The sequence below is a fragment of the Caretta caretta genome, chromosome 3 (genome assembly GCF_965140235.1).
Source record: "Caretta caretta isolate rCarCar2 chromosome 3, rCarCar1.hap1, whole genome shotgun sequence".
Taxonomy (NCBI): Eukaryota; Metazoa; Chordata; order Testudines; family Cheloniidae; genus Caretta; species Caretta caretta.
This window is the reverse complement of record NC_134208.1, coordinates 178,785,777-178,805,230: the sequence shown is the minus strand read 5'-3', so window position 1 is coordinate 178,805,230 and position 19,454 is coordinate 178,785,777. Positions and strand designations below refer to the sequence as shown.

The window sequence follows — 19,454 nt, the reverse complement described above, 5'->3', positions numbered from 1 at the left end:
TCTAGCTCTCTCCCTGCTTCTCTTGGCCCTTATAAAATGTTTGTCTGTTGCAGTATCATGGCTGGTCCTCTTTTTGTTGTTGAAAAGATTGGTAAGCTTTTGCTTGACGTGTTGTACCTAACTCCCAGAACTCACTCAGACTTGTTTTTTGTTTAAATGTGAATTTAGGGTCTGATCCAAAGCTTTTCCCATTGGATCAAGCCCTTGGTTCTTATCAGGGGTTGGATTGACTGAGACACTCAATATCCACTCCATAGGTATTGCACAATTTCCTTATTCTGCCCCACTGACGTACCTCATATCTGATAGAGCAGAGTAAGAAATTTAGGATGAGATCCTTATCCCCCCTCCAGTTGGTTTACATAATGTAGAGGGGCAGTAGCATTGAAAAGGGGCCCTAAAAGCCCTGTGTCTGACTAGGAGAGGATTCCCTCCATGTAGGTACTGTGAAAAACTGGCATAAGGCTGCCTCCCAATGACCCCCTCAGAAGTTCAAGTATAAGGTGTTCCAGGGTGGGGCCAGAGATAGAAGGGGTATGTCCGAGGCAGGGTCACAGCACTCAGCCCTGTGGAGATTTCAGGCAATGCTGAAGCACGTAGGGCAGCCTGGGGAGGCTGCTGTAGTTTAAATACCACTAAGTTAAGGGGAGGCCTCTCCAGCCCCTGGAACAGCCCACACTCAGGAGGGTACAAAGATGACTTAAATTCCCTTAGTTTCACTGACCCTGGGCTCCAGAGGAACAACACCTCACCCTTAATTTCTGCCCCCCCCCCCTTAACTCCTAGGCCTCTGTGCTGAAGCCTCCAGCAGGTCTGCCATTTTGATGTTGGCCGCACTAGGAACTGGACTGATCCTTTCTCAAAAGTTAACAAATAGCCATCAGAAGATAGTGACTCTTGCTCACTACCAAGGTAGACCAAATTTAGACCAGTGATCTAGAAATGAAAGGCTCTGTTTTACCGTTCCTCTGAGCATTTCATTGCACAGTCTGGCACACAGGCTATTTATTATTCTACCTCTCTGTACGACTTTGTAGAACCTCCCAGGCAGGTTTTCACCTGGTGAAATTGTAGTCATTGTCACACTGAGACAATGAAACAAATAATGATTTCGAATTTTTTGAATTACCCAGAAAGCTTGAGCATGGATGCCAGCTCTTGGTTAGTCTCTCAGGTGCCACAAGTACTCCTTTTCTTTTTGCGAATACAGACTAACACAGCTGCTACTCTGAAAACAGCTCTTAGAGAATGTCCGCTTTTGAAGATCTACAGCATAACTTTCTGGGGAAAGATCTGAATGCTTAATTGACAACTTATGTTTTCTAAATGTCCTTAAGTCCTTCAGAAGCCGTTGGGGGGGGGGGGGGGGGGAGAGAATCCATTCTCTAGCGTGATTTGTGTGGAGGTGAAAAAAGAGGGTGTAATCTCTTTTCTTTAGAAGTTCTGTAAATCTCTCCAGCTGGTAGATGCCACACTTTAGCATTTTAAAGTTGCTATGATATGTGGGCTCTCTGTAACGCTAAGTTTCTCTCTTACTAGTTTGAACTCTGACTATAACAGGGTTCAAAAAAGAACTAGATAAGTTCATGGAGGATTGATCCATCAATGGCTATTAGGCAGGATGGGCAGGGATGGTGTCCCTAGCCTCTGTTTGCCAGAAGCTGGGAATGGGCGACAAGGAATGGGATCACTTGATAATTATCTTATCACTTGATAATTGCCTGTTCTGTTCCTTCCCTCTGGGGCACCTGGCACTGGCCACTGTCAGAAGACAGGATACTGGGCTAGATGGACCTTTGCTGTGACCCAGTATGGCAGTTCTTATGTTCTTAGTTCCCTCTCTGTGATGGGATTTAAAGACCCCTCAGTAAGACTAAAGGAGTAATGGAGCAGTTCTGGGCCCAGAAGGCCCTGACCTTCAGCAACTGCACAGCATGCTCCAAATGGAGGATCTGCTTCAAAGGAGACTCTGACAGTCAAGCTGGGGAGAGTGAAGGAGAGACTGGCTGCAGGCAGGCAGCCAGGCTGTAGCTTCTGGGACAGAGGGATCTATGGGGAAGAGTCTGGACTATGGGTAAGACCAAACAAAGAGGCCAAGGGCCTGACGCCCTTTTTTCTCGCCTCTCTCCCCTGACAAGGGGAAGCAAGTGGGCACTGAAAAGTGGACTTGGAAGACTCAACAAACTGTTTGAGCTAGTGAGATTGTGGAAGCAACCCTCCACTAAGAGGGAAGCTGAGTGCCATGACCACATCCTAAACTGGAAAGAGAACAGGAGGAGGTAGGAAGAGCCCCAGGGAAGGCTCCTCTGTTGTACCAGCTAGAGGGGACCATGGCTATGTTGGCGGGAGAGCTTCTCCCGCTGATATAGGTACAGCCCCTTGTGGAAGCGGAGTTACTAAACTAATGGGAGAGCTCTCTCCCAATGGCTTAGAGCATCTTCACTCAACACACTGCAGCGGCATGCTGCCCCGATGTAAATTTGTAGTGTAGACCTGCCCTGAGGCTCTCCTCATCCCTTCTTCCTGGTATTCTGGGCTGGACCCAGTAAAAAGGGAGGCCCCAGGTTCTCCTACCCTTTCTCCCCTCCTCTGCCTGACCTGGGGAGCACTGGGGAAGGTGGACTGTAACTTGGCCAATTGGTAACTTGTAGGTTGCCTGGCAAGGCCATCCCAAGACTGTTGAGCCACAGTCTGCCTACTAGACATGCAAGCCCCAAGTGATCTCTGCTACCCTGAATAAATAGTATTAAGCAAGTCAATCGTATTTCGCAACCAAAGCCTTGGATTATCACTGAGTACATATATATTAGCTATGCCAAACTTCAGATCCTAAAACGGACCATTTATTGATAAAGCAGTCACCATGTTATGTTTGGATGTTAAATATCAATAAAAGTAAAGTCGCACGTGACAGCCCAAATAGATCCAGATACTCTGAAACAAAATACAAACCAAAACATCATGCAAGCAACCAAAGAAAAATACTGTCATCGTAATAATGCTTAATTATTTCTCTGTAAGTTCTTTCCTAAGGAGAAAGGGTGGTCTAATGGTTTATGCACAGAACTGAGAGTCAAGTGAAATGGGACCTGACTCTGTATTGCCCTGCACCTTGTATAATTTGTAATAGGCTTGGGGAAAGCAGTATGCTAATGTTAGGTATATTTCCTATACCTCAGCTTACCTTTTGGCTGGGGTACAGACAAGAATTTAGAATTTTCAGGATGTATATAAAATACAGAGTTAAAACTCTGAAATAATGAAAGTGACAATCTCTAAAGGACAAAACGTTTACTAAATCTGTCTATCCAGATGTAGAACAGTTGACTTATAATCCATGAAACAATTGTGAACATTGACAATAACAATTTTTAAGGCTAACATTTTCAGAGATTTTTCCTCAGGTTATAGCACTTGTTACTACCACAAGGTTCAACACTGTATTACCTTTTACTGCTCCCAAGCTATAGAAGGCCTCCACTCATATGGAGTCCTGGGTAGTCCCTGTGTCTACATTATCAGATAGGTTTCAGAGGAACAGCCGTGTTAGTCTGTATTCGCAAAAAGAAAAGGAGTACTTGTGGCACCTTAGAGACTAACCAATTTATTTGAGCATGAGCTTTCGTGAGCTACAGCTCACTTCATCAGATGTATACCGTGGAAACTGCAGCAGACTTTATATACACACAGAGAATAGTTATATAATATACACACAGATAGTTAACACTTTAGTTACTGAATTAACACTTTATGCTAGCATAGATAGATAGATAATCTCCTTCAATAAATAAATACCTGGATATTTCCATAGGTGTAAATAATCAAATAAAGTGATGCCCAATGGATAAAGAGTCTGCTTTATAGTTAAAAAAAATGGAATGGAATGGTGGCTTTTAAAAACTTGCCAGTTCCTTTAGATAATTAAATATGCACTTGCCATCAGATCGCTTCCATATTTGCAATATCCCTGTCTTTCCTATAATAAGTATAATTTAAAATTGCTGATGATGACATTATCTTCTTATCTTATCTTAGAAAAACTGACCAACGCTGTATAAATCACTTTTTTAATCTAAAAAATCTTCATATCTTTCTTTCCTCTGTGACAAAGTATCCCTTCATTTTAATTACAGGATATTTCTAGGTAGTGGTGAAGTATCTAATTAAAATATTTAAACAATTCTCTTAAAAAAAGAAATCTATAGTATATAGCATTATTAAACATGTTTTACATGACATTTGCAAAGGGGAAGTTTGTGTCTAAAAAGCTCATGGCCCAGACTTTGATATCATGTGCTCACAATACAATAACTGCTTATTTGAACTCAGAAGCAGTATTTTATTTTTTCTTGGTTTTCATTCCATTCACGAAGCTTATACTAGTATAGTAGCTTGTTTTAAGTCTACAGGATTCCATAATTCTTACTGCTTGTGGGGTTTAATAAAAGTTTCTATTAATTTTTCTATCAAAAATTGAAAAAAATCTGACAACTGGATACAATTTTTATAACATTCCAAAAGCAAATGAAACAAATGTAATTTATTCAAAATATTTCACATGCACAACAACAAAAATATATTATCTGGTAGACAGACAGTTCTGTCTTCTAAAAAGTTGCAAGAACTGGGTTTAGAGCTACAAAACCAAGATGTTAGCTATTCACTAACTCTTGATCTGTGGCTGTAGGGAATATCGTGACACCACTGATGTCGGGGGTGTTTTGCCAGTGATTGCAATGGAACCACGATTTCACGTATTCTCCTTTGTGTGATGATACTTTCAGGAAAGTCAGTCTGGTTCTGTATTTGAATGGAAGGCTTTGACGGAAGCGCTGATACATTTAAAAGATAATCAAGGTTCAAATTCCTTTACTATTGGACACATTAAAATCTGTCATCTGTTAGCAGGAATTGGTGTAATCATAGTGAGACCTTAACTTGAGTGGGGCTACAATGATTTACAGCAGTTGGGGAACTGGTGCCTTGGCTGTAGAGAACTAAACTTTCCAGAGGTTCATGCTGGCTTGAATGAACAGAAGCAAAAATGTGGTGTGTTCATTTAACATTGTCACCAAGTGATTTGAGCTTATGAATTCCAATTTTGCAGAGCAACTAATACAGCTCCTCCAAACACAATAGCCCTTCTCTGTTAATAACCTACACTTCATTTCCTAGAGACCTTTTTGCTCCCTCTTGAATCCTGTTCACCTTGTCCAGCATTCTGGAATCTTCCTCACCTCCTGAGAAATAATTCACTTTACTTCCGGCTGGTCCAAATTGAGTTATACACAGCATGATTTCACTACCTGGTTAAACATATTCAAACCTAATTGTCAAAGTGAAAGGGGATGTGGTCGGATAAGATATACTAGGAGTATATGCAGGAAGAGCTATGTTGTGATTATAATTACATTATCTGTGCCGCTGCAGGTTTTGGAATGACCACTCCCGCAACAGTGGCTGGAAAAGTGTTCCTCATAATTTATGGACTATTCGGGTGTGCTGGGACTATCCTTTTCTTCAACCTGTTCCTGGAGCGTATTATCTCTCTCCTGGCTTTTATCATGAAGGCGTGTCATGAGCGGCAACTGCGAAGAAGTGGTCTTCTACCCGCTAACTTTCGAAGGGGATCAGCTATCTCTGAAGTGGACAGCCTTGCTGGATGGAAACCATCAGTTTATCATGTGATGCTGATTCTGGGAATTTTTGCCATTACACTGGCTTGCTGTGCGTCAGCAATGTACACAGCAGTGGAAGAATGGAACTACATTGATTCCTTATATTATTGTTTTGTCACCTTCAGCACCATTGGCTTTGGAGATTTGGTAAGCAGTCAAAATGCAGTGTACCAAAATCAGGGATTATACAGATTTGGAAACTTCATGTTTATATTAATGGGTGTATCTTGCATATACTCCCTTTTTAATGTCATATCAATTGTAATCAAGCAAGTTTTAAACTGGCTGTTGAAAAAGTTTGGATGCAGGTGTTGCTCAAAGTGCCATAAATCAAGTGCCCGCCTTGGTCGTCGCAATGCCATCACCCCAGGAAGCCGCTTCCATAGGCATGACATCTCTGTGGAAACTGATGGACAATATGACAGTGACACAGAGGGGAGGAGGCTTTCTGGTGAAATGATTTCAATGAAGGAGCTCACAGAATCAAACAAAGTCTCCCTGGCCATTTTGCAAAAGCAGCTGTCCGAGATGGCCAATGGGTACCCTAGAAACGTCAGTATGAACAGCAGACAAAATGGCTTCTCTGCAGGCATCGGTGCACTAGCTATCATGAACAATAGGTTGGTAGAAACAAGTGATTCTAGGTAGAGTTTTTGAAAGTCTCTTCTATAAGATAATGACATTTTCCTATTCTTTATTTAATAAAAGATTAAGTTATTAATCTGATGTTATCATGGGCTTATGGAAACTCCAAAGTGAAGAGATAAACAGGGAAAGAGGGGGTGTCACGGGGCAGAGGAGATACGTGGGACAGTCATGTGTCTTCCCCTTTAGATTGTGCCCCCCAGTATGGGGATGCACGAATCTATGATTTAGAAGAATGGTATATGTGGCTATGTGTGAAGACAGTACCCTAATCAAGATGCTTTTCTTCATTGTAGAGAATGGCCTGAACCAAAATCCTGAATCTAAATGCCACTGAACTCTGGAGTAGTTCAGATCTGGATTCAAAGTTCACAGCTAGACAGTGCCTCTGTGATGAGGTAAACCAAAACTCCAGAGTTGAATATCCCCAACACCCAAACTTTGGTGAAGTTTGGATCTGGACCTGAACTTTGCACCTTATGCTCCTCACTGATCCATTAGAAGCCAGTTTTGTGCATAACACACTTAGCACAACAAATATACTAACTTTAGGCATCTATCATGCTCCCATTGAAGTAAATGGGGCCGGGGGGGAGGGGAAATTCCATTGATTTCAATGGTGCAGGGAAAAGCCCAGTGAATTCCCATGGCCATGAATTATTTTCCCCATACACACCAAATTTTCATGTAAGATGGTCTGTAACATTAGCTACTATCTGACTTCAAGAAGTTACATGGTTATCAGTTAAAATTACTCTGGCTATACATGTGAAACTATTTCTAGCTACTGAGTGGCTGAAGTCAGCCAAAGGGCAACTGCATCACTGTTGACCTCATTTGGTGTAAGAGGAACAAATATTCACCTCTGATGTCAAGTATTTCCCTCTCTATCACCCAGGAAATACATAATCACCACATGGTTTATTTAATTGTTGATAGTATAATTTTCTGCTTTCACATGGAAATAAATTGTCAACTTAGGCTTTTTCCATATCTATATAAATCCATGGTACACCTACATCTTGAATACTGCGTGCAGATCTGGTTGTCCCATCTCAAAAAAGATACATTGGAATTGGGAAAGGAACAGAAAAGGGCAATAAAAATCATTAGGTGTATGGGACAGCTTCCATATGAGGAGAGATTAATAAGTCTGGGACTTTTCAGCTTGGAAAAGAGATGACTAAGGGGGGAATATGATAAAGATCTATAAAATCATGACTGGTGTGGAGAAAGTAAATAAGGAAGTGTTATTTACTCCTTCTTATAACACAAGAACCAGGGGTCACCAACTGAAATTAACAGACAGCAGGTTTGAAACCAACAAAAGGAAGTATCTCTTCACACAACGCAATGTCAACGTGTGGAACTCTTTGCCAGAGGATGTTGTAAAGGCCAAGAATATAACAGCGTTCAAAAAAAGAACTAGATAAATGCATGGAGGATAGGTCCATCAATGGCTATTAGCCAGGATGGGCAGGGATGATGTCCCTAGCCTCTGTTTGTACCATGAGCAGTTTCCTCTTTCCTACCACTGTACCCAAAAGAGTGCTGAATCTTATGATCTGCTGCACACTATGTTTACAAGGATAAGAAAATAAAAACGCAAGTAAATCTCAGCATTAACATCACTACTGCATGTAGTTTGGCTAACTCCAAACGAGTTTCTACATAGCTAAACTATATGTAAAGGAACATTACAAACCATCCGTTACATAACCAAATTATAGGTAAAAGGAAACTCAGCATAGCCAAATTCCATATAAATCTAGTGACGGGGGAAATGAGGAAAAGCTATGGGTCTGATGCTTAGTCAAGTTAGCCAAACCTTTGGAGGACCCCAACAGCCCACACGTCCTTACACAATCATCTATCAACCTTGCCTAGTGTTATCTCCTTAGGAGAAAAGCCTGGTTGTTTGTTACCCCCACTTCCCCAGGCTTCTTTGGTGAATGGACTGCCCTCCCAGATGGTGTCTTCAGAAGCTAGAGGACAGGGCCACTACCCCTTAAACTCCTGTTTTCACAGGAGGGAGTGCAATAAATGATTCTCCTTCCCACTTTACATGGACTAGCACACAGAGCCAAATATTTTTTGACTTAGTCAGAGACAGCACACAAAATACAACCATTCTCATTCCCAAAAACTGATGGTCACTGTGTGAAGGGTTGATGCTAGTGTGTCATGTAAGAAGCAGCACAACACTCCAGGGATGTTCCTCTGGCAGCTGAGTGATGTGAGCGGAGGCGAAGTGTTGCATTTCTGCTGCCTGAATCGCTTACACACAAGAAAGAACTTGCAGAATGGATAAGGGTGGTATGGCACCCTTATTTCTGTGCTGCTGCTGGCGGCCGCGCTGCCTTCAGAGCTTGGTGGCTGGAGAGCGGTGCCTGCTGGCCAGGAGCAGGTGCCAGGGCTATGAACTGCCAAGCCTAGAGCCCCAGCACAAATTAAGTGTCTAGAACACTCTGACATTAGCATCAACGATGGAATCCTACAGGCAATTATATACAAAAAACCCACAGATCCCCACACCTACCTTCATAGATCTAGCAACCACCCCAAGCACACCAAGAAATTTGCTGCCTACAGCCAGGTACTCAGATACCACAGAATATACTCCAGGGAGAAAGTCTGGATATAAATCTTAACACACCTAAAACCACCTTCACCAAAGAAGGACACTCCACCAGAGAAGTAGATCACATCATGAAATGTGCCACCCAAATACCCTGAGAGAACCTGCTTCAATATAGAAATAACCACACACCACTCTCTGACCACACACCACTAGTTGCCACCTACCACCCCAACACTGGAACCTATACAGTGCATCATTGAACAGTTATAACCCATACTCAGTGGGGACCACATCCTGAAACAAATCTTTCCTGAACCCCCTTTTCTGACCTTTAAACAACAACGCAACCTCTTCAAGCTCACCATGTAAGAAGTTCCCCCCAGACCAGGACACATCAACTCAAAGTGGCCCCAGACCCTGCCAGAACAACAGATGCAAAACCTGTGGACATATCTCCATTACTACAATGATCAACACCCCCAACCACACACCTTTCAAGATCCATAGGTTCTACACATGCCTATCACAACATGTACCATACTTCAACCAGCACACTAAATGCCACCATAGCAACTATATGGGTAAAACCAGACAATCACTACGCTTTTGAATGTACTCACACAGGAAAATGACAATAGACAAAAACACAATATCACTTGTGAGTGAACACTTTTCACAAAGTGATCACTCTATATCTGACATCATTCTCAAAGGAAACCTGCACAACACCTTCAAAAGATGAGCCCAGGCGCTTACATTCATAACTTTGTTAGATGCTAAAAATCATGGACTGAGTAGAGACACTAGATTTATGGCTTATTACAACAGTTTGTAACCCACTAACCCCCCTCAGCTTTTTTATCCCCCTTTCCAGTGGTGAGCTGGAGCCGGTTTGCGTGAACTGGTTGTTAAATTTTGAAGCCGGTTTAGAACCGGTTGTTAAAGGCGTGGGCAAACTCCGTCCTGTCCGTCCTGCCTGAGATCTCGTCTGGGGAAGCTCCCCTGAGAATTTTTACTCACCCAGCGGCACTCCGGGCCTTCGGCGGCACTTCGGCGGCAGGTCCTTCAGTGCCACCAAAGACCTGGAGCGACTGAAGGAACCGGTTCTTCAGCTTCTGCCAGCTCATCACTTGCCCCTTTCTTTCCCCACATGACTGAAGTGGGGTTAACAGGCCACTTCATCTTGAATGGTCACTTGAAATATGTATTAACTACTTATGCTAAAACAGTCTGTTCCACTTTGTATTTAGCTGTGACACTCTGAGTACATTTCTCACTCCTGAAGAAGAGCTGTGTGTGGCTGGAAAGTTGGTCCAATAAAAGATATTCTTACCCACCTTGTCTTTCTATAACAAAGTTACAATTTTAAAAAATAATTTATTTCTGGGTTGATGGAAAGTTGGTCTCTAGAATGTACAATGAGATGTAAATGCTTTAAACAACACTGAATATTTTTGATGCAAACTCAGGATTTTTTCCACTGTAAAATCTTTGAATGAAGAGGATTGAAAGCCATATACTAAGATACTGAAATGGGGATCACATTTCTATGTTACATACAGTTTGCAAGCAAAATCAGTGGATATTTTGAGTTACCCACCTCTATGGACTCAGGAATACTTTTACTGATATAGGAAGTAGTAACAGATAATCAACAACTGCATTATTCAGTTAACATTGTATGTATTTTATTGACATGATGTACTACCAATAATGATTTCTATACATCTGAAAGGGTATCAAACTCCCAGAAGAAAATTTGGATGGCTGTGATAAAGATATTTCAAAGACTTTTTTAAAAAATAGCAAAAAATGTTGCCTGGAATATGTGTGAAGTCCACCTCCGCCCTCAGTCACAACAGGAAAAACCATAGATGAACTAGTATAATCCCTCAGTGATTGTGAACAAGATTTTTAAGATGGATATTATATAATTGCTATAAGGATAACCCTGAGTAAGTGTAGAAAGCACACAAGAAAAAGAAATTAATAACCCCAGTGAGCATTAGTAAAAACTAACTACTGTCATTGTTAGTTGCAAGAGATCAATACTGTGTATGAAATGAGTTCCTAAGAAACAGCTGCCATAGGAAATTATTCTCATTAGAGGCTTTAGTAGACTATCAATTAGATCTGATATTTTTGAGCTGGGAAATAGGTCAGGCATTTCAGAAATGGTGGATAATCTCTGCCATGATGTAATTTTATGGGATCATCCAATGAGCCACTTGAAATGGTGTTTTTACTTCTAAATACAGTACAACTGTAATTGAAATGAACAACATGAAACTGGTGTTCAGGAAACTCCCTGAGACTAATGCATCAATGAATTCCGAAAAGGGTACATTTGGTAGGGATGAGTCAGGAGTGGACAGTCTCTTTTTGAACCATGGTAGGAATAAAAACTTAGATGTGCCACATCTTTGACTCCAAGGAAGATTTTAATGGGCTAAAATAAAGGACCTTATGGTACCTGAAAGAACATGTCATTAAGGCAGCTGCAGGCCAAATCCGCTGCCGGTGAAAATTAGCACCACTGCATTCACTTTAATGGAGCAGGGCCAATTTGCAGCCAAGCATTTAGCCCAGTATGAGAAGTCAATGGGAGTAGCAGGTGCACAGCACCTTTGCAAATCAGCCCAGTTCTTTAGGTACCCAAATTTAAAATGCTGGCCTTAATATATTGTGTTGCATAATTAATTTGCTGCATGTGAATGATTTTGACTTGCAAGATGCATATTTATGTCACTGGATGTACTTTTATATTTTAATTAATTAACTTTTTGAAAAATAAAAATGCAGGATGGAAAAGCCTGAAAAGTTTCTTTTCAACTTCCATTTACCTCACCCCTTTCACAATCACTGTTAATTTGTGATGGATCCAGATCCTTTTATCTTAATTCCTCAAAAATATTGGTGAATCAGACAAAATGAAACGTCAGTTCAAATCATCCCTACTTTTTGTTTGCATGTTACAGAGATGGGACTAAGTCAGCACTTTTAGCCAATCCCCCTGCCCCACTTCAGAGATCTGGATAAAATTAATTGGTCCTTTAGTTCAAACCGTAGAGGTCTGGGCTAAAGATCCTGCAGTTAAACACCGTTGATGACTTGTGTGGGGAGTTGCTACAGATGTACATGGTAGACCATGTTAGAGAGGAAGGATGGTCTTGTGGTGGATGAACTAGATGGAGACTCAGACTGTGGTTCAATTCCCAGCTCTGCCCAAGGCTTCCAGTGTGACCTTGGAAAAATCACTTAGAACAATATCCACACAAGACTTAGGTCCTGGATGCACAAAAGGAGTTAGTGCCTAAAGTCCCAGTTTCAGGACCACTGCAATACTCAGAACTTCTTAATAATCCTGCAGGCACCTAAACTCACTCGAGGCCATATCGACACTACAAATTTTGGTCGATGCAAGTTACATCAGCATGAAGTTGCTGCAGTTAGCATGTTGCTGGTGTATGTGCATGTTTGGCCGCCTGGGCCAGCCCAGCGCAAAATCACCAGGAGTGCTTGTGTCAAGGTGCAGTGCAGTACACCGTGGCTAGGTATTCCAGTGTTCACGCCTCACCATCCAGTGCACTGTCTTTGGGGAAATGTTTGCAATATGTTGTAGGACAGAAACCAGTCATGCTGGAGTGACGGAGCAAGGGGTCAAGTTCCCATCGTACAACTTTCTTCATGTCATAATGCCATCTGTAGCCCATTATCATCTCCTTTAAAAACAAAATCCCACAAACTCACGTGCCACTTTTCACTGTCCACCATCTTTGACAGAAGCACGGAGCCATTCTAGCTCTATGGTAGCGTCATCAGTGTTACAGACACAGGATGAACAATCCTCCAATATTTGCAGAGCTGCAACAAGAACCATAACAACAGAAGGCATAACAATTGTGTGGAGGGCAGCTTGCTGCAGGACATAACGAAAGCCAATTCAAGGTCATTGGCGGCAGCTGCAAACAGTGGAACACCACTTCTGAGCCTGAGAAACAAGTATTGACTGGTGGGATCACATCATAATGCAGATTTGGGACGACAAGCAGCAGGGCCGGCTCTCGGTTTTTTGCCGCCCCAAGCAAAAGATTTGCTGCCCAAGCTCAGGGGCTCGCAGGCGGCACTGGAAGCGGAGGGAGTGATGCCACCTTCTCCCAGGGCCTGCAGGGCCTTTCCCCCCTACCCCGCCCGGCTGCACAGAGAAGCCCCGATATAAGGGGTGGCACAAGGCAGCAAAGCAGCCAGGGCGCAGATGGGGCGGCTCAGCCACGGCTCCCCGGCAGGACTCGCCCTCTCCTCCCCAGGTAGCGTCTGGGCCCTGGCAGCTCAGCATCCCGGGGTTGGGGCTTCCCCTTCCCGCTACGGCCGGGGGCACAGCGCCCTTGCCCTGTCTAAGTGGCGCAGCTCTGAGAGCGCAACTGCCCCGAAAAAAAAGGATGGCTGGAATGCCGCCCCTGGAAATGGGCCGCCCCCAAGCACGTGCTTGCTTTGCTGGTGCCCAGAGCCGGTCCCGACAAGCAGAGGCTGCTGAACTTTCGGATGCGAAAGACCACATTCCTGGATCTGTGTACCGAGCTCGCCCCAGCCCTCCTGTGCAGGGACACCAGAACGAGAGCATCACTGACAGCAGAGAAGCAAGTGGTCATCGCACTGTGGAAACTTGTAATGCCAGCTTGCTACCGGTCAGTGAGAAGTCATTTTGGAGTTGGAAAATCTGCTGTAGGGGCCATTGTTATGCAAGTGTGCTCAATCCTGCTATGCAGGACTATGACTTTCAGCAATGTGCAGGACATAATGGATGGATCTGCAACACTGGGGTTCCCAAACTGCAGTGGAGTGATCGATGGCATGCACGCCCCTATTTTGGCAGCAGCTCATTTTGCCACAGAGTACATCAACAGAAAGGGCTGCTTGTCTACGGTTATGCAGGCATTGATGGATCATCAGGGTTGCTGCACTGATGTCAGTGTGGGCTGGTTGGGGAGGGAGCATGATGCTTGCACCTTTAAGAACACAGGACTGTTCAGAAAGTTGCAAGCATGGACATTTTTCTCTGAGTGGTGGATTACCATTAGAAATATTGAAATGCCAGTTGTGAGCCTGGGTGACCTAGCCTACCCCTTACTCACAAATCAGCACAATGGCCATCTTGACAGCACCAAACAAATATTCAACTACCATATCAGCAAGTGCAGAATGACAGCTGAATGTGCTTTTGGTAAACTGAAGGGACACTGGTGGTATTTACTATGAGCTTGAATTTCAGAGAGAAAAATATCCCAATAGTTATAGCTGTCTGCTGCGTCCTGCATAATATCTCTGAGGCAAAGGGGGAAAAAAGCTGCCACCAGGCTGGAGGGCACAGATGGAGTGGCTGTCTTCTGAGTCTGAACAGCTAGACACAGGGGCCATTAGAAGAGCTCAGTGTGGAGCTATGAGGCCGTGGGAGGCCTTGAAAGAGCACTTTAACAGTCAGCCACAGTAATACATTGTCAAGTGGCAGGTCTAACTCAGCGCCAGACTAACTGTTGGCCTCTGCTGCGGCTCCTTCGCTTTCACACAGCACCGCGGCTGATCACTGTTGTATCCCCCGTGCAATCTTTTTGTAGATGTCCCCACATTTCTGTGACTGGTCTGTAGCTGTGCCTGTACAGCTTGTTCTCGCCCCCTGCCCCTGCCCCCAACAGGGCCAGCTCCAACACCTCTAGTCTACTCCAGGCACAAGTGTGTCTATAGTGTGTAGCTGGCATGGTTAGTTGGGCAGTTATATGCAACAATTGAGAGCTGTTAGGTGTGCTCGCCAAGCTGGGCAATCAGGAAAGAGTATTAAGAAACATATGCAGGTTTTTTTAAAGGTGGGGGTGGCTTCCAGTCTCCATGACCCCTGGGCAGTGGCGTTCACAATTGTGCCCAGAACATTCATTGTCAGGCATTATGGGATAGCTGCTGAAGGACTGTCAACATCGGTCATGCTGGGTCTACAATCGCACTGTCCCAACCTCTGTAGGTAGACCATGGCTGAATGCCACTTGAGAAGATGGTGTTACTGTGTTGCCATAATGGGGCACTAATACTGGCCAGAGAAGAATCTGAACATAAACGCATGCACAACTAGTTGACACAAGGGAACTTATGTTGACTAACTTTGTAGTGTAGACCAAGTTTAGCTCTAGCAATAAAAAGTTCCCTAGGCCTTTATGTTTCTGCCTCTGAGCACACCCACTGCGACTTCCCTCTAAGGCATCCAGAGGCCTAACACTCACCTAGGTTCCAGAGCTGTTCACGAACCAGGAGAAGATAAGTGTTTGGCCACCTAACTCACTTGCAGGACCTAATCCAATAGGTTCCCTCTGAGCATGCTTACTGGACCAGGCCCCTCAGGTAAGTTCACACAAAAAAGTTGAGACGCTCCCTCATAACTTTTAGCCTAGTGGTTAGGGTACTCACCCAGGAAATGGGAGATCCCCAAGTTCAAGTCCCCCTCTCTGTCTGAAGAGGCGAAGAGATTTGAATGGGGATCTGCCATTTCTTAGGTGAGTGCCCTACCAATTGGGCTATGTGATATTCTGAAATGGGGCTCTATCTCTCCTGTTGGAGCTGTCGTACTCTGGATAAATACGTGAAGAAAAGCATTTTTGAGTGAGAGAGAATGCAAGAGCACAAGCCTGGTGATTAGAGCACTTATCCAGGATGTGAAAGATATAGGATCCAATCCTCTGTTCCACTGACTAATTATTTATCCACAGTGAAACAGTTTCAATGGGAGAGACTAAGAAAGCTCCCCCCGACCCCTCCACACAGTCCTATCAGAATATCCCATATCCCAGGGTCTAGGGCATGCATATAAAAGATGGCAAATCCCTTCTCCCCCTAAAATGAGAGGGGAGGAATTGAACCAAGAGTCTCCCACAGCCCTAATCACTGGGCTAAAAGTTCTGAGGGTGGTGGTCATCCTCCACCCTCACCCCCCTCCAGCTTTTGCTAAAATGACATGGGGCCTAACACCAGGAGACTGTTCATAGGTGAGAATCTCTAGGAGAGATAGTTGCCTAAATCAGGTTGCGGGGAAGTACCTATCTCTCTGGGAGAAGTGGGGCTTAGTACAACATTTAGGCACCACTGAGATTCTCAAAATTTTCCTGGTTTGCAAAATAGTGCAGTTTCTGCAGCAACCTTTTTAGTGAAATCTACCAAAAATTATGGAACCAAACTGCATGAAGAGATATTCAATGAGACTGCAACTCAGTTAAGATTACAGGAACCCTTTCCCTTGTTCCCAACTATTATAACTTGACTAGCTGATCTGGAATCTTCTGGCTAGTTTACAAGGAGTACATATGCCCATACATTTTTTAGCTACCTAAACTTATTAGAAGGCATCAGTGTACTGTGTTGTAAATACAGTCTGATCTCGGGCTTGCTATTAACATATGCAGGTTCTGTGAGGAAAATAAAATTCGTCTAGCTTTGTAGCATAGTTAGATCTGAAAACTGGACCACAGATCATAAAGCCTCATTCTCTCTCTTATGTAGATTAGTCCTGCATAAGGGAGTGGAAAATGGAAAATCTCAGTTCATGTAGCACACTGCTAACGGGGAATGAGGCGAAAGAAATACAGATGAAATGCTTAGAAACTGATCAAGCTATTTCTCCTACAGATTGGAAAGGAGAAAATAGTATATTTTTACTTTTAAATATATGGGAGTTGCTTAGCTACTATGCTAATGAGAGCAATAGAGGAACATATGTTTTCCTCCATTCAGGCTTTTGAAAGCCTGTGCATAACGCAGAAGTTTATGGTCCCAGCCCTACCTCCTCCTCTCACCTCCCTCCCCCAAAACCCCATCCCCTGGCTGGGGCTGCAGCTGCTCCTTAGCTCTCCACCACCCTGTGACTGCTCGCAGGAAGACCTGGCTCTGAGGGCAGTGGAGCAGATATCGTGGGAGGGTGCCGGGGGTAAGGACCCCGGGCGGGTCAGTTCAGGCCGCTGTGGGGAGGGGGCAGGCAGGGACATGGGCTGCTCTTGGCCTTCCCCCCCAGTCCCCTGCCCGGGCTTACTCCTGCACTGCCACCTTCAGAGCTGGGTGCCCAGCCAGCACCTGACACTTGCTCCACTCTGCCTTCAGAGAGGACTTCTTTCCAAAAGTGTTTATATTCTAATTTAAGGCTTTTGGCCCAATATACTTCAAGGATTAGATTAAAGGATTGTCTTCAGAACAATCATTTATATTCAGCTACATCCTTCACCAACATTAGCTAAATGCTTGAAATTTTGAGCAGTCATGTGACTCCCACGGTGCACTACAAGGTTCAATCAGAGGGGAGATTGCAGTGCATTATGGGAGTCCAACTTAATTACAGTTCCTATGAGGCACATCTCAGATAAACTAGAGTAATATGAACTCTATTAATATTAATACCTGATCTGAAACTAGGTATTTCATTGATTTTCCTGACCAAAAATCCAAAACTTTCTCCACAGAAAATTCAATTTTACAGAAATTGTTTTTTCCAAATTGAAAAAACATTTTGATGGTCTGTTCATTATAGACTGAGTGATATTGCTCATTTGAAGGCAGGATTAGTTCTGCTTTTTCTAATTCTTTTATGTCTAAACTTTTAAGTTTATTTACTTCTTAAATGCCTCTCTCTCTCTCCTATTTCCTGTGAACAATCTGGTTTATGATTTGTCATGATCCCATATTTCCTACACAGTAGGCTTGCTGCCATTACCAAGCTGCACAGTTGGATATTTTATACTGTGTCACTCCTCACTCTGTTCCCTTATTCAAAGGGCCCTGTCTCCAGGAAGTGGGGTGCTTGCCAATCAATATGGTTGGTGCTCTTTGAAGACCACTGCACGAATATCCAGACACTGAAGCTCTACTCCAGCCTTAGTTAAACTTATTTTTTTTATTTAAAACTAAACCCATGAATAAACTCAGTTACTGTCAACCTAGAAGTGTCTTCTTACCCTCATCCTGTGCTTGAGAAAGTATTTTCAGATCTCAGTTTAGACTTCATTCTTCAAAGCAGCTAGGTCCTACATTCTACAACCTTGGTCTCAGTGCCACCTTCCTGGTAGCCTGGACTCCAACAGTATCCCTTATACTAGTCTCTGGTGTCTTTTGAGAGTCCATTCCTAGCATCTTCAGGCAGGTCCCAGAAACCACCCCTCTAGCCCCAGCTCTCCCTTCTACCAGTCCTTGCCCCAGGGCTGGAAATAGAACAGACATTCCATAGCAGCTCCTTGCAAGCAAATGGGCTTTTAGAGTCCTCAGATGTGAAATCATTGTCTCACGTCCAAAGGTTTCACTTCCCACCACCCCATAAATGAAACGTTAACTCACTACATTACCTAACATCCTCCACATGTTCATTTTCTGTTTTAATTTGAGCTTTCATTGAGCATTTTTAAATTTTGGAAAACTGCCAAGTGAAATAATTAATTAATGATCTGCATCTTCTAACAAAGGTGCCTTAATTATACCACAGGAGATGTTTCTGCCAAGTAGTAGAAAACAGGATGCCTCCCATAGTAAACATTTTTAAATACAAAATGATAGGACTTCAATGTTTAGCTCTTCTCAAAGCAAATCCCATTGAAATCAATAGGCCAGAGCCTGAGGTCCTTCCTAACGCCATTTCCCACTGAAATCAAGGGCAGTTTGCCCAAGCAAAAACAGATAAAACCTGTGCAATAGTTCCATTACCAAGAATGGGTCCAATTTGGCATGCACAAGGACTGAGTAAAAGAATAGGTAGGATATCAGGGGATGGCCCTTTATGCAATGTTATAGACTAGGCTGATGACTAGGATTATTCTGTGATAATTTCAGACAGCTACCTATCACTGTGGCGAAACACCAGTGGTCTGCTTTTCTGCTTGACTTCTAGGGAAACAGTTATAATTATATTGTGACAAAGTTCCGCCTCTGCCTTGGTGGGTCCGGCGCTTATTGGCGGATTTGCTCGCCTCAGAGATTCACAGCAGCCCTCAGTTTGGCCACTTTTGCTAGTGGCTCAAACCTGCCATTCACTCAGCTAACCTCATCACTGGCCAGCATGGGGAAAAGGAAGGAGAACAATCCCCGCAGTCTCTGCTGGTCCACCTAGTGGGTCAGGTGACAGGCCAGGGACCTTCCCCTCTTGTGAGACCCACAGTCCAGGTCAACACCTCCTGCATCCAATAGGGAGTTGGGGGGATGAGGGGAATCCAGGCCCACCCTCTACTCCAGGTTCCAGCCTAGGGCCCTGTGGATCACAGCTGTGTACAGTGTTTTGTGTAACACCTTTATGACAGCTACAACTCCCTGGGCTACTTCCCCATGGCCTCCTCCCAACACCTTCTGTATCCTCACCCCAGGATCTTCCTCCAGATGCCAGATAGCATTTGTACTCAGTCCTTCAACAGCACGCCCTCTCACTCTCAGCTCCTTGTGCGCCCCTCACTGACTGAAGTGAGGTCCATTTTAAACCAGGTGCCCTGATTAGCCTGCCTGTCTTAATTGATTCTAGCAGCTTCTTAATTGGCTCCAGGTGTCCT

The 19,454-nt window shown here is 43.8% G+C and overlaps 1 protein-coding gene across 1 annotated transcript in view; it reads left to right on the top strand.

Annotated features, from left to right (window-relative positions):
* Nucleotides 1-11,715, top strand: part of KCNK12 (potassium two pore domain channel subfamily K member 12) — a 62,130-nt gene extending 50,415 nt beyond the window's left edge. Inside the window, exon 2 of the mRNA XM_048842858.2 lies at nt 5,431-11,715. Within this exon, the coding sequence (XP_048698815.1) occupies nt 5,431-6,326 (896 nt within the window). The 3' untranslated portion in view covers nt 6,327-11,715. The remainder of the gene's footprint in view (nt 1-5,430) is intronic.
* Nucleotides 11,716-19,454: the final 7,739 nt, after the last annotated feature.